At 38.6% G+C, this 12,826-nt stretch overlaps 1 protein-coding gene and 1 non-coding gene across 8 annotated transcripts in view; both read right to left on the bottom strand.

The window, feature by feature from the left end:
• The window catches only part of LOC111172887 (uncharacterized), a 113,550-nt gene that overhangs the window by 65,176 nt on the left and 35,548 nt on the right, over nucleotides 1–12,826 (bottom strand). For all 7 annotated transcript variants that reach the window (XR_016394131.1, XR_016394129.1, XR_016394130.1 and 4 more), the window contains one exon: nucleotides 1–12,826. This exon is cut by the window's right edge. Coding sequence is in view for 1 of the 7 variants with exons in the window: in XM_089916655.1 (XP_089772781.1) it covers nucleotides 1–124 (124 nt within the window). In the remaining 6 variants the exon portion in view is untranslated.
• Nucleotides 5,404–5,510, bottom strand: LOC115802193 (U6 spliceosomal RNA). Its single transcript, XR_004022592.2, has one exon. It is a non-coding gene; the product is annotated as a U6 spliceosomal RNA (small nuclear RNA).

Here is a 12,826-nt window from a genome sequence, read left to right on the forward strand (position 1 = left end):
CTGCTAGTGTTGGAGGGTCTCCTGCAGAGACAGGGGGTGGCTGTGGTTCACTGCGGGGCAAGGACACTGGCAGCAGAAGTTCTGGGAAGTATTCCTTGGCGTGAGCACTCCCGGAGTCTGCCATTAGCCCCACCAAAGAGCCAGGTAGGCTCCAGTGCTGGGTCGCTTCAGGCCAAACAACAAACAGGGAGGGAACCCAGCCCCACCCATCAGCAGACAAGCTGATTAAGCTTCTACTGAGCTCCGCCCACCTGAGCAACACCCAGCTCTACCCATCACCAGTCCCTCCCATCAGGAAGCTTGCACAAGTAACTCACCCATCAGACAGTAGACAGCAGAAGCAACAAGAATTACAATTCTGCAGCCTGCAGAATTAAAACCACAATCACAGAAAGATAGACAAAATGAAAAGGCAGAGGACTATGTACCAGATGAAGGAACAAGATAGCACCCCAGAAAAACAATTAAATGAAGTGGAGATAGGCAACCTTCCAGAAAAAGAATTCAGAATAATGACAGCAAAGATGACCCAGGACCTCGGAAAAAGAATGGAGGCAAAGACTAAGAAGATGCAAGAAATGTTTAACAAAGACCTAGAAGAATTAAAGAACAAACACCTAGAAGAATTAAAGAACAAACAAACAGAGATGAACAATACAATAACTGAAATGAAAAATACACTAGAAGGAATCAATAGCAGAATAACTGAGGTAGAAGAACAGATAAGTGACCTGGAAGACAGGATGGTGGAATTCACTGCCACAGAACACAGTATAGAAAAAAGAATGAAAAGAAATGAAAGCAGCCTAAGAGACCTCTGGGACAATATTAAAGGCACCTCTAAACGCATTCACATTATAGAGGTCTCAGAAGGAGAAGAGAGAGAGAAACGACCCGAGAAAATATGTGAAGAGATTATAGTCGAAAATTTCCCTAACATGGGAAAGGAAAGAGCCACCCAAGTCCAGGAAGCACAGAGAGTCCCATGCAGGATAAACCCAAGGAGAAACATGCCGAGACACAAAGTAAGCAAATTGACAAAAATTAGAGACAAAGAAAAATTATTGAAAGCAACAAGGGAAAAATGACAAATAACATACAAGGGAACTCCCATAAGGTTAACAGCTGATTTCTCAGCAGGAACTCTGCAAGTCAGAAGGGAGTGGCACGATATATTTAAAGTGATCAAAGGGAAAAACCCACAACCAAGATTACTCTACCCGGCAAGGATCTCATTTAGATTCGACAGAGAAATCAAAAGCTTTACAGACAAGCAAAAGCTAAGAGAATTCACCACCACCAAACCAGCTCTACAACAAATGCTAAGGAACTTAAGTGGGAAACACAAGAGAAAAAAAGGACCAACGAAAACAAACCCATAACAATTAAGACGATGGTAATAGGAACATACATATTGATAATCACCTTAAATGTGAATGGATTAAATGCTCCAACCAAAAGACATAGGCTCGCTGAATGGATACAAAAACAAGACCCATATATAGGCTGTCTACAAGAGACCCACTTCAGACCTAGGGACACATACAGACTGAAAGAGAGGGGGTGGAAAAAGATATTCCATGAAAATGGAAATCAAAAGAAAGCTGGAGTAGCAATACTCATATCAGATAAAATAGACTTTAAAATAAAGAATGTTACAAGAGACAAGGGAGGACACTACATAATGGTCAAGGGATCAACCCAAGAAGAAGATATAACAATTATAAATATATATGCACCCAACATAGGAGCACCTCAATCCATAAGGCAAATGCCAACAGCTATAAAAGAGGAAATCGACAGTCACACAATAATGGTGTGGGGCTTTAACACGTCACATACACCAATGGACAGATCATCCAGATAGAAAATTAATAAGGAAACACAAGCTTTAAATGACACAATACACCAGAGAGATTTAATGGATATTTATAGGACATTTGATACAAAAACAGCAGATTACACTTTCTCCTCAAGTGCACACGGAACATTCTCCAGGACAGATCACATCTTTGGCCACAAATCAAGCCTCAGTAAATTTGAGAAAACTGAAAACATATCAAGCACCTTTTCTGACCCCAACACTATGAGACTAAAAATAAATTACAGGGAAAAAAACATAAAAGACACAAACACATGGAGGCTAAACAATACGTTACTAAATAACCAAGAGATCACTGAAGAAATCAAAGAGGAAATCAAAAAATACCTAGACACAAATGACAGAAAAAACACGACAATCCAAAACTATGGGATGCAGCAAAAGCAGTTCTAAGAGGGAAGTTTATAGCAATACAATCCTACCTCAAGAAACAAGAAAAATCTCAAATAAACAATCTAACCTTACACCTAAAGGAACGAGAGAATGAAGAACAAAAAAACTCAAAGTTAGTAGAAGGAAAGAAATATAAAGATCAGAGCAGAAATAAATGAAATAGAAACAAAGAAAACAATAGCAAAGATCAATAAAACTAAAAGCTGGGTCTTTGAGAAGATAAACAAAATTGATAAACTTTTAGCCAGACTCACCAAGAAAAAGAGGGAGAGGACTCAAATCAATAAAATTAGAAATGAAAAAGGAGAAGTTACAACAGACACCACAGAAATACGAAGGATCATAAGAGACTACTAAAAGCAACACTCTGCCAATAAAATGGACAACCAGGAAGAAATGGACAAATTCTTGGAAAGGTAGAACCTTTCAAGACTGAACAGGAAAATTAGAAAATATGAAGAGACCAATCACAAGAAATGAAATTGAAACCACGATTAAAAATCCTCCAACAAACAAAAGTCCAGGACCAGACGGCTTCACAGGTGAATTCTATCAAACATTTAGAGAAAAGCTAACACCCATCCGTCTCAAACTCTTCCAAAAAACTGCAGAGCAAGGAACACTCCCAAACTCATTCTACGAGGCCACCATCACCCTGATACCAAAACCAGAGAGAGATACTACAAAAAAAGAAAATTACAGACCAATATCACTGTTGTATATAGATGCAAAAATCCTCAAAATAATATTAGCAAACAGAATCCAACAGCACATTAAAAGGATCATACACCATGGTCAAGTGGGATGTATCCCAGGGATGCAACGATTCTTCAATATATGCAAATTAATCAATGTGGAACACCATATTAACAAATTGAAGAATAAAAACCATATGATCATCTCAATAGATGCAGAAAAAGCTTTTGACAAAATTCAATGCCCATTTATGATAAAAACTTTCCAGAAAGTGGGCATAGAGGGAACCTACCTCAACGTAATAAAGGCCGTATACGACAAACCCACAGCAAACATCATTCTCGATGGTGAAAAACTGAAAGTATTTCCTCTAAGATCAGGAACAAGACAAGGATGCCCACTCTCGCCACTATTATTCAACATAGTTTTGGAAGTCCTAGCCACAGCAATCAGAGAAGAAAAAGAAATAAAAGGAAGACAAACTGGAAAAGGAGAAGTAGAACTGTCACTGTGTGCAGATGACATCGTACTATACATAGAGAATCCTAAAGATGCCACCAGAAAACTACTAGAGCTCATCAATGAAACTGGTAAAGTTGCATGATATAAAATTAATGCACAGAAATCTCTTGCATTCCTGTACACTAACAACAAAAGATCAGAAAGAGAAATTAAGGAAACAATCCCATTTACCACTGCAACAAAAAGAGTAAAATACCTAGGAATAAACCTACCTAAGGAGGTAAAGACCTGTATTCAGAAAACTATAAGACACTGGTAAAAGAAATCAAAGTTGACACAAACAGGTGGAGAGATATACCATGTTCTTGGATTGGAAGAATCAATATTGTGAAAATAACTATACTACCCAAAGCAATCTACAGATTCAATGCAATCCCTATCAAATTACCAGTGGCATTTTTTTTTTTTTACAGAACTAGAACAAAAAATCTTAAATTTGTATGGAGCCACAAAAGACCCCAAATAGCCAAAGCAATCTTGAGGGAAAAAAAGGGAGCTGGAGGAATCAGACTTCCTAACTTCAGACTATACTACAAAGCTACAGTAATCAAGACAATATTGTACTGCCACAAAAACAGAAATATGTATCAATGGAACAGGATAGAAAGCCCAGAGACAAACCCACGCACCTATGCTCAACTAATCTATGACAAAGGAGGCAAGGATATATAAGGGAGAAAAGACAGTCTCTTCAATAAATGGTGCTGGGAAAACTGGACAGCTCCATGTAAAAGAATGAAATTAGAACACTGCCTAACAGCATACACAAAAATAAACTCAAAATGGATTCAAGATCTAAATGTAAGACTGGACACTATAAAACTCTTAGAGGAAAACACAGGAAGAACACTTTTCAACATAAACCACAGCAAGATCTTTTTTTGACCCACCTCCTAGAGTAATGGAAATAAAAACAAAAATAAACAAATGGGACCTAATGAAACTTAAAAGCTTTTGCACAGCAAAGGAAACTATAAGCAAGATGAAAAGACAAGCTTCAGAATGGGAGAAAATATTTGCAAACAAATCAACGGACAAAGGATTAATCTCCAAAATATATAAACAGCTCATGCAGCTCAATATTAAAAAAACAAACAACCAAATCAAAAAATGGGCAGAAGACCTAAATAGACATCTCTCCAAAGAAGACATACAGATGGCCAAGAGACACATGAAAAGCTGCTCAACATCACTAATTATTAGAGAAATGCAAATCAAAACTACAATGAGGTATCATCTCACACCAGTTAAAATGGGCATCATCAGAAAATCTACAAATAAATGCTGGAGAGGGTGTGGAGAAAAGGGAATGTTGGTGGGAATGTAAATTAATACAGCCACTATGGAGAACAGTATGGAGGTTCCTTAAAAAACTAAAAACAGAACTACCATATGACCCAGCAATCCCACTACTGGGCATATACCCAGAGAAAACCATAATTCAAAAAGACACGTGCACCCCAATGTTCATTGCAGCACTATTTACAATTACCAGGTCATGGAAGCAATCTAAATGCCCATCAACAGATGAATGGATAAAGAAGATATGGTACATATATACAGTGGAGTATTACTCAGCCATAAAAAAGAACGAAATTGGGTCATTTGTAGAGACGTGAATGGAACTAGAGACTGTCATACAGAGTGAAGTAAGTCAAAAGAGAAAAACAAATATCGTATATTAACGCAAATATGTGGAATCTAGAAAAATGGTGCAGATGAACTGGTTTGCAAGGCAGATACAGAGACACAGATGTAGAGAAGAAATGTATGGACACCAAGGTGGGAAAGTGAGGGGGGGTGGGATGAACTGGGAGATTGGGATTGACATATATACACCAATATGTATAAAATAGATAACTAATAAGAACCTACTGTATTAAAAAAACTAAATAAAATAAAATTCAAAAAATAATATGGAATGCTTCATGAGTTTTCATGTTATCCTTGCACAGGGACCGTGCTAATTTTCTCTGTATTGCTTGAATTTCAGTATATGTGTTGCCAAAGCAACCATGACCACGGGAATTTGTATTTTTAACAAGCTTCAAGGTCATTCTGATACACATTCAGGATTTAGAATCACTGTTTACCCTTGCATTTGGGTCTTTAAAAGAATATATTCATATATATATAAGAATATATTTTATATATAGAATGTATAAAGTAATATGAAGATTAAATCATAAGATGGCATTCACTTTTTGTCATACTCTTCTACTCCATTTAACATTGCCCCACGCATGCTGATTCATTAAAATGCTACTTGTCTCTAAAATATTTTCATTAAAATATTCTCTCTCAATCTCCCTCTTTCCCTCCCTCACTCCCTTCTTCCCCTCCCTCCCCCTTTTTAATCTATTACCAAATTCTGTGATACATTTCCTTTACACCGAGAGTTATTTTAACCTCTCAAAGAAAAACTGTGTCACTGACAGCACTGCACAGTCCTGGTTAGTGAGCATCAGCATTTGTACTAAGTATGTTCTACCATGTTTTCTTGAATTAAGTGTGCTTGCAATGTGTGACAATTCCCTATACCATTTTCTGGTGAGTTACGGTAAATAATTTTCACTCACAGTGCTATTAAAAGATAGAGTTCATTTCTTATGGTACTGCCATAAGAAATATAAAGGGCATCATGTTGGATGTTAAAATTTTTTAAACAACTCAAGATGAGTTTAGGGAAATGATTGTAACAAAGGCAAAGGATCAGCAGAGGTTCAGGGTGGTGGAAATCTTTTGCCATTAGAAAGGATATCATAACATCCCTCTACCAGGGAGGATAAACTAACAATTACGAGTGGAATGGGAAGAAACTATGGCTTGTGACATCTGGGGATTTAAAGAGAAGAAAAAAATCCACTTAAGAGGAACCTCTGCACTCAGGAATTTGACCAAAAGAGCCTGTTCACTTAAGCTGCCCTGGAACGCACAGTACTGCAGTTAACAGGGAACACCTACAGTGTTGCTGGGACTGCCGCGTCCACACCTGGCAACGTTTCACTGCAGCCAATGGGAATAGCTACAAGATGCTACAGCAGTGGTTCTCAAACCTCAGAGGATCACCTGGAGGGCGTGTTAAGACAGAGTCCTGTGCTCCACGGCCAAAGATTCTGACTCAGCAAGTCTGGGATGGGGACCTGAGAATTTACATCTTTAACAGGCTTCTAGGTGATGCCTGATGCTACGGGTTCTCAGAGCACACTTCGACTGGCACTGACCACTATTTGTAATAATGCAACAGTTTTTTCTTTGCATTAAACTAATATGTATTCATCAAACCTAAACACTGTGTCCATTATTTGCATCATGGGTGAAGAAACTTAGGCAAGAAGAAAACTCTGTTGGACGGGCCCTATTGTACCTGAAACATAATTATGTCTTACAACTACCTAATCCTCTCCCTTTGACTATCAATCATATCTATTAATCTTTTGTTGCTGCGCCTTGTCTACATATCATGAGGGGTGGGGTGGAATCCAAATGTTAATAAGTGTTAAGTTATGGAGTTTTAAAAATCAAATCAAAATAGCAAAAATCATGAAAAAAATAATTCATGAAAGCTGACAAGCCTTCACCCTTATCATCTCAAGGTTAAATAATGATCAGAATTCTTTCAGCTGAAGTATTTACGTTGCATCTTGATGTTTGACTATCATAAATATACAACTGAGCTATTAGGCTCTATTTTTCATTGCAGATGAAACCGATGCATCTTTGTGTGGTGTAGTCTGACATAGTAAAATTGTTACTCTCTAGGTAGGATATTCATAAAAATGTAATTATTGTAATCAGAAGAGTCTTGAAGCTCATGAGAGGGGATTGCCAGATTCATGATTGGCAGTTTTCAATCACTTCACACATAATAAAGAAACTTCTTAAAGAAGCCCTAGGAATCACTAATGTCTTACAGGAGGAAATTATTCTGAGCAAACAACAAAGGGTGTTGGGGGATGGTGGTGAGAACTCAAGTTGGCCTCCTCTGCCTGGCTTTGGGCAGGACTGGATGGAGTCCTTTAACATATTTCCTTCGGTTTACTCACTAACAGGTTTAACTAGCGTGCTATTTGCTGGGAGAGTGCTTTGAAAAGAAAGAGATCATGGAAAGACCATGATCTATCTTTTTATGGCTCTCCTCTTTGGCTTGTCACGTATTTTATCTTGATGTCTCAGTAAGAACTTCTTATTTGACATCCTGAAATGTGTCAAATGGGAAATAATTAGCTAAAAGTTTTTAGGGTTTCCTTGAGGAGTAATTGATTATAACAACTATTTGATGGTATATATATAGCCATGAAATGAAGATCTTTTACATAAAACTTTAAAATATTTCGGGAAGGAAAATGACTTTCAAGGAGACTCAGATTCTTTCTTGGTTTTGCCAAAGATGAGCTATATATGATCTTGGGTAAGTCGCTCCATCTCTCCAGACCTAAGTTTTTTCACTTATAAAATGAAGAGTTTGGCTTAAAAATCTCTCTGGTCCTTTCCCACGTATTACAATGAACCTGTGAGACCTTGAAAGGAAGTGGGAGAGGACTTTCCTGGTGGCACAGTGGTTAAGAATCCTCCTGCCAATGCAGGGGACACGGGTTCGAGCCCTGGTCCGGGAAGATCCCACATGCCGCGGAACAACTAAGCCCATGAGCCACAACTACTGAGCCTGCGCTCTAGAGCAACAACTACTGAGCCCATGTGCCACAACTACTGAAGCCCTCGCGCCTAGAGCCCATGCTCCACAACAAGAGAAGCCACCGCAATGAGAGTAGCCCCCGCTTGCCACAACTAGAGAAAACCCGCGCGCAGCAACGAAGACCCAAAAACAGCCAAAAATAAATAAATAAAATTTATTTTTTTAAAAAAAGGAAGAGGGAAAACATCTCTGTTGCTCAGCAGGCAGCGCTGGCGATATGGGGGGAAGGTTAACACCACAGGCTCCCATGGTATTCATGAATGTGGCCCTTGCTCTGCTCACTCAGACATAAACGCTTACTGTGTACATCTGTATACTAAGACACCTGGATGTGAAAGATTTAACCCTGTGATTTAACTTGTGAACATGAAGGAGAAGCTACACTGTTCACCAATACTGCTAAATACTTGATGTTTTTTACTCAACAAACATTTACTGAGCACTCACCATTCCTTGTACAGAAACGTGAGATTGGGCTTGGGGTGCAGTGGGTACAGAGTTTCCTCTCAGAGCACCACAGTTACATATGAGGGACAGACCTACAGGAAGCCCATAATCAGGATGGGTTGAAAGTAGAGTGAAGGCCCTGTGATGGTCCACACCCTTGGTCCTGTGCTTCCAGAGACAAAAGATATTTCCATTAGGAGAATGACAGTAGTGCTTCTCTTTTCCCTTTCCTTTCTTTTTTTTTTTTTTTTTAAAGACATGACTATCAGTCAGGATTCAATGTGTTTACAGCTTGACTACTTCATAGAAAAACGTGTCTATAAAACACCTGGTAGTTGTGGAAAGGGGTAAGGCCCACGCACGGAACAAAATAAATATATTTATTCAGCTGTCCCAAGCCATTACCAATCTCCTTACACCCAAGGATTGTCTGTCCCCTCCTAAATTTTATTTCAATATTCTGGCTACATAGGTAAAAAAAAAATTTTTTTTCAGAAAATCAAAATCCTACCCCCATAATTATTCTTAAGTACAAACACTCTTTATGGCATTTCAGACCAGCTTTGATACCCTGAACCAGAAAGATGGTTGCAAGTGCATTTATCTCGTTTATCAAACACAGTGATGAAAGAAAAAGTTACTTGTCAATGCAGTTCAACAAGTATCTCCTGAGCACCCTTCGTGTACCTGGCTCACTGAATTAAGGACACCAAAGAGAGCAGAGATTCTGGTATGTTCTCCAAGCCACAGTGTCAGAGTAAACAGTGAGCCTGCTGCCTGACCCACAACCTATAGACAGCAAGGCTGCCCCCAGTGGGCTCTGAAGTTACCCTTTGCTCCTATCTCATCTCCAAAGCTGAATTCTAACCCTGCCTTCTTCCTTTCAGTGACTTTTCCAAGATAAGCTATGCTCACCTGCTTAAATGTATCACCTTATGCATTTTCAAAGGCTTTGAATTTTATTGTGCTAATAGACATTTAATTCACTCAGAATTCTGATCAGGTAGCTTTTCATAGGCAGGTAGGCTCTGCCTTACTGTGTCTAAGTACTGGTTATGTTGAAATCCCTTCTAGACAGGATCCCTAAAGGAGGGTATTTCCATTGAACACATGGGTAATTTTGCTTATTTAGCGAAGGAGAAGGGACACCACCTGAGAGGTATCCCAAACAACGAGACATGTTGGGAAAACCTCCAAGCAGGCAGAGAAGTTGGAAGGGGTTGTGCCATAATTAAGGTGATCATATTTTCCTAATCAGACACAAGGGCAGATAGCCTGACACATGGTCTGAAAACAGGACAGATTATTTGAAATCTGGGATGTATGATCACCATCTTCACAGTGAATGAAGCCAGTGAGACCGGCAGCTGTTCAGAGTGAAAGTCATTACCGATGAGTCTCTGTACACTGAGGGATCCAAAGGAGTGGGTGGAAGCCTGCTGATGTCATCCACTTATGAGCCAGGGCTTCCTCACACAGCACAAAGAAGGTCTGTTACCAAGGGTTTCATGGAACTACTTGCTGTCATCACCTTGTCTGCAAGGACAAAGGCGCAATCTACTGACCAAAAATCAATGAAGCTTTGCTTCCAAATAACAGTCTGGGAATGCAAAATACAAGCAGGAGCATACTGTTATATGTCAATTATATCTCAATTTAAAAAAAACAGAAGCAGCAGTAAGCACAGACAGCTCATAGCTATCCTTTACGTTTTTGGTTCTATAGCTGCTTCTTAGACAGATTTCAAACATCACACTATTTTTAAAAATTAAATCCGCATCACTCTGCCTGCTAATCTTGTGCATTCAATTTGAAACTTGGGAATTGTTTTGTTGCAAAGGAGGAGATTCAGAAATTCCAGTTCTCCTACTTAATACAAGTATTATGTCCAGCATAATGTAATAGGAGAAAAGTCTCCCTTTGTTGCCAACACTCAAAGTCAACTCTTAGTTATGTGCTTTGAGAATGAGCCTTGGAAAATATTTCAACTCTAATTCCTATCACCAACATAGAACATTTAGGCCTCTATCTCCACTTCTAAGTTACTGTATGCTTTTTCAACTTGTATCTTATCAAAAAACTGATTTTATTTTTTTAAAATGACATCAAAACAAGTTTATTTTGATGATTCAATGATTTATGCTATGTGTATCACCATTTTAGCTCTATCAGAGTGGTTAAGAGAGACTTTGATTTTATAGGAAACTCAAGGTCAAAGTCTATAGGGCTTTTTTCCCTACATCAGGGCTTTAAATAGTAAGCAGAAACACAAAAGAAGTGTATCTGAATATACCTGGTGTGTTGTTTATAGCTGCAAATGATCAACGAAAAGTGGGTGAAATACCCCTTTTTTATAATCTCACATAAGAAGTCTGGAGGTATGGCATTTGCAAGGTTGGCTATTTCAGGGGCTCAGTGACTTACTGAGCATCTGGATTCTTCCCACATTTCCATCCCATCATCCTGGGCACATTGGTGTTAATCCTTTAGCCTGCTCCCTATGGTCAGAGGACGGTCATTGCAGCACCAAATAACAACCTCACACCTCATGTAAAGAACCAAAGATGACAGTATCCTCATAAAGAGGGAAAGAAAGAGTTTCCCAGAAACCAGGCACTTTGGAAAGTGGTCAGCCTCTTTAATGGGAAGTGGGCTCTCTGTCAGCGCATGAAAAGGGTGAGAGGGACGGCAGTTGAATAGACAACCAACAATATCACCATAGGTGGGAACTGAGAGAATGTTTATTTACATATATTGAAAGTTAATGGAAACTTCTGATTATTTTCCAAGGAGATTATGTCTGTGAGATGAGTTTACAATCAAGTAACGATTTTCTAATCAGTTAAAACAGTACACTATTGATACTATGTATAAAATAGGTAACTAATGAGAAAAAAATACAACATTTAAATCAACTATGCACATGGCTGATTTACTTTGTTGTACAATAGAAATAACAGCATTGTGAAGCAATTATACTCCAATAAAGATGTATAAATTAAAAAACTATACTTCAATAAAATAAAAAAACAAACAAAAAATAATCATAGGTGCTTTTACAAAATTAATCTTCCTAGAGTCAATGGGAAGAGTAAGATTTCAGGATAACAGATGCCAGTGGCAACACGTAAGCATCAGATGCAAAGTATACATAATTATCATAATTAACAGCGAGTGTGGAGTATCAGGCAGAACACCCTGACCTGCAGGGATCTGCAGTGATGGTTAATAGACAATGGTGTTTTTAGAGATGAGAAAAAAAAAAAACAGTAAAAAGGAGAGGGTATATGTGAGGTGTGTCTAAGGGTGTGTATAGCTTGATGGTTGAGTTGAAGGCGGTCAAAAATGTACAATCTTCTAGACAATGATAATTAATGCCTGTTACCATCATATGTTTCCTACGGAATTATATAATGCCACATATGAAGTGTTCTTGCCAAAAAAACCAAGCCAAGTCAGATTAAACTTCCAGATCTAACACTCAGCTTATAGGATGTACAGGAAACAGAGGAATTTGTTAAGCAACATCTCAGTGAAATAATCAGCAAAATCCAAAAATGATGCAGGAAATTTAAACCTGATTAGATATTTGATACTAAGGAAATTTTATCAATATTTTGGGGAGTTATAAAGGTATTGTGGTTATATTTTGTTTTGCAAGCACACCTCTTTATTTTGCTAGTCACTTAATCCAAATATGCAGTTATGTTTTTAAAAAGAGTCCATATCTTTTAGAGACACATGCTGAAATGCTTACAGCAGAAACGAAATGACATCTGAGATTTACTTCAGATGCCTCAAAATAACCCAGTGGGGGGACTTCCCTGGTGGTCCAGTGATAAAGAATCCGCCTTGCAATGCAGGGGACGCGGGTTCCATCCCTGGTCAGGGAACTAAGATCCCACATGCCATGGGGCAACTAAGCCTGTTCGCCACAACTACTGAGCTCAAGAGCCTCAACTAGAGTCCACGTGCCCTGGAGCCTGTGTGCCACAACTAAGACCCGACGCAGCCAAAAAAAAATAAATTACCCAGTGGGATCATAGGTGGAAGTTAAAGTGGGAGGAATGACATGCTATGAAGATGTATAGTCATTTACTCACTATCAATAAAGCCTCTTCATTTTGAGAAGGTATAAATCTGGTGCACTTAGAACCAAGAAACTTAATTTTTAGACTTCATTTGCTTTC

The sequence above is a fragment of the Delphinapterus leucas genome, chromosome 8 (assembly GCF_059928025.1).
Source record: "Delphinapterus leucas isolate spDelLeu-1000000601 "Yukka" chromosome 8, BTC_Dleu_Yukka2, whole genome shotgun sequence".
Classification (NCBI taxonomy): domain Eukaryota; kingdom Metazoa; phylum Chordata; class Mammalia; order Artiodactyla; family Monodontidae; genus Delphinapterus; species Delphinapterus leucas.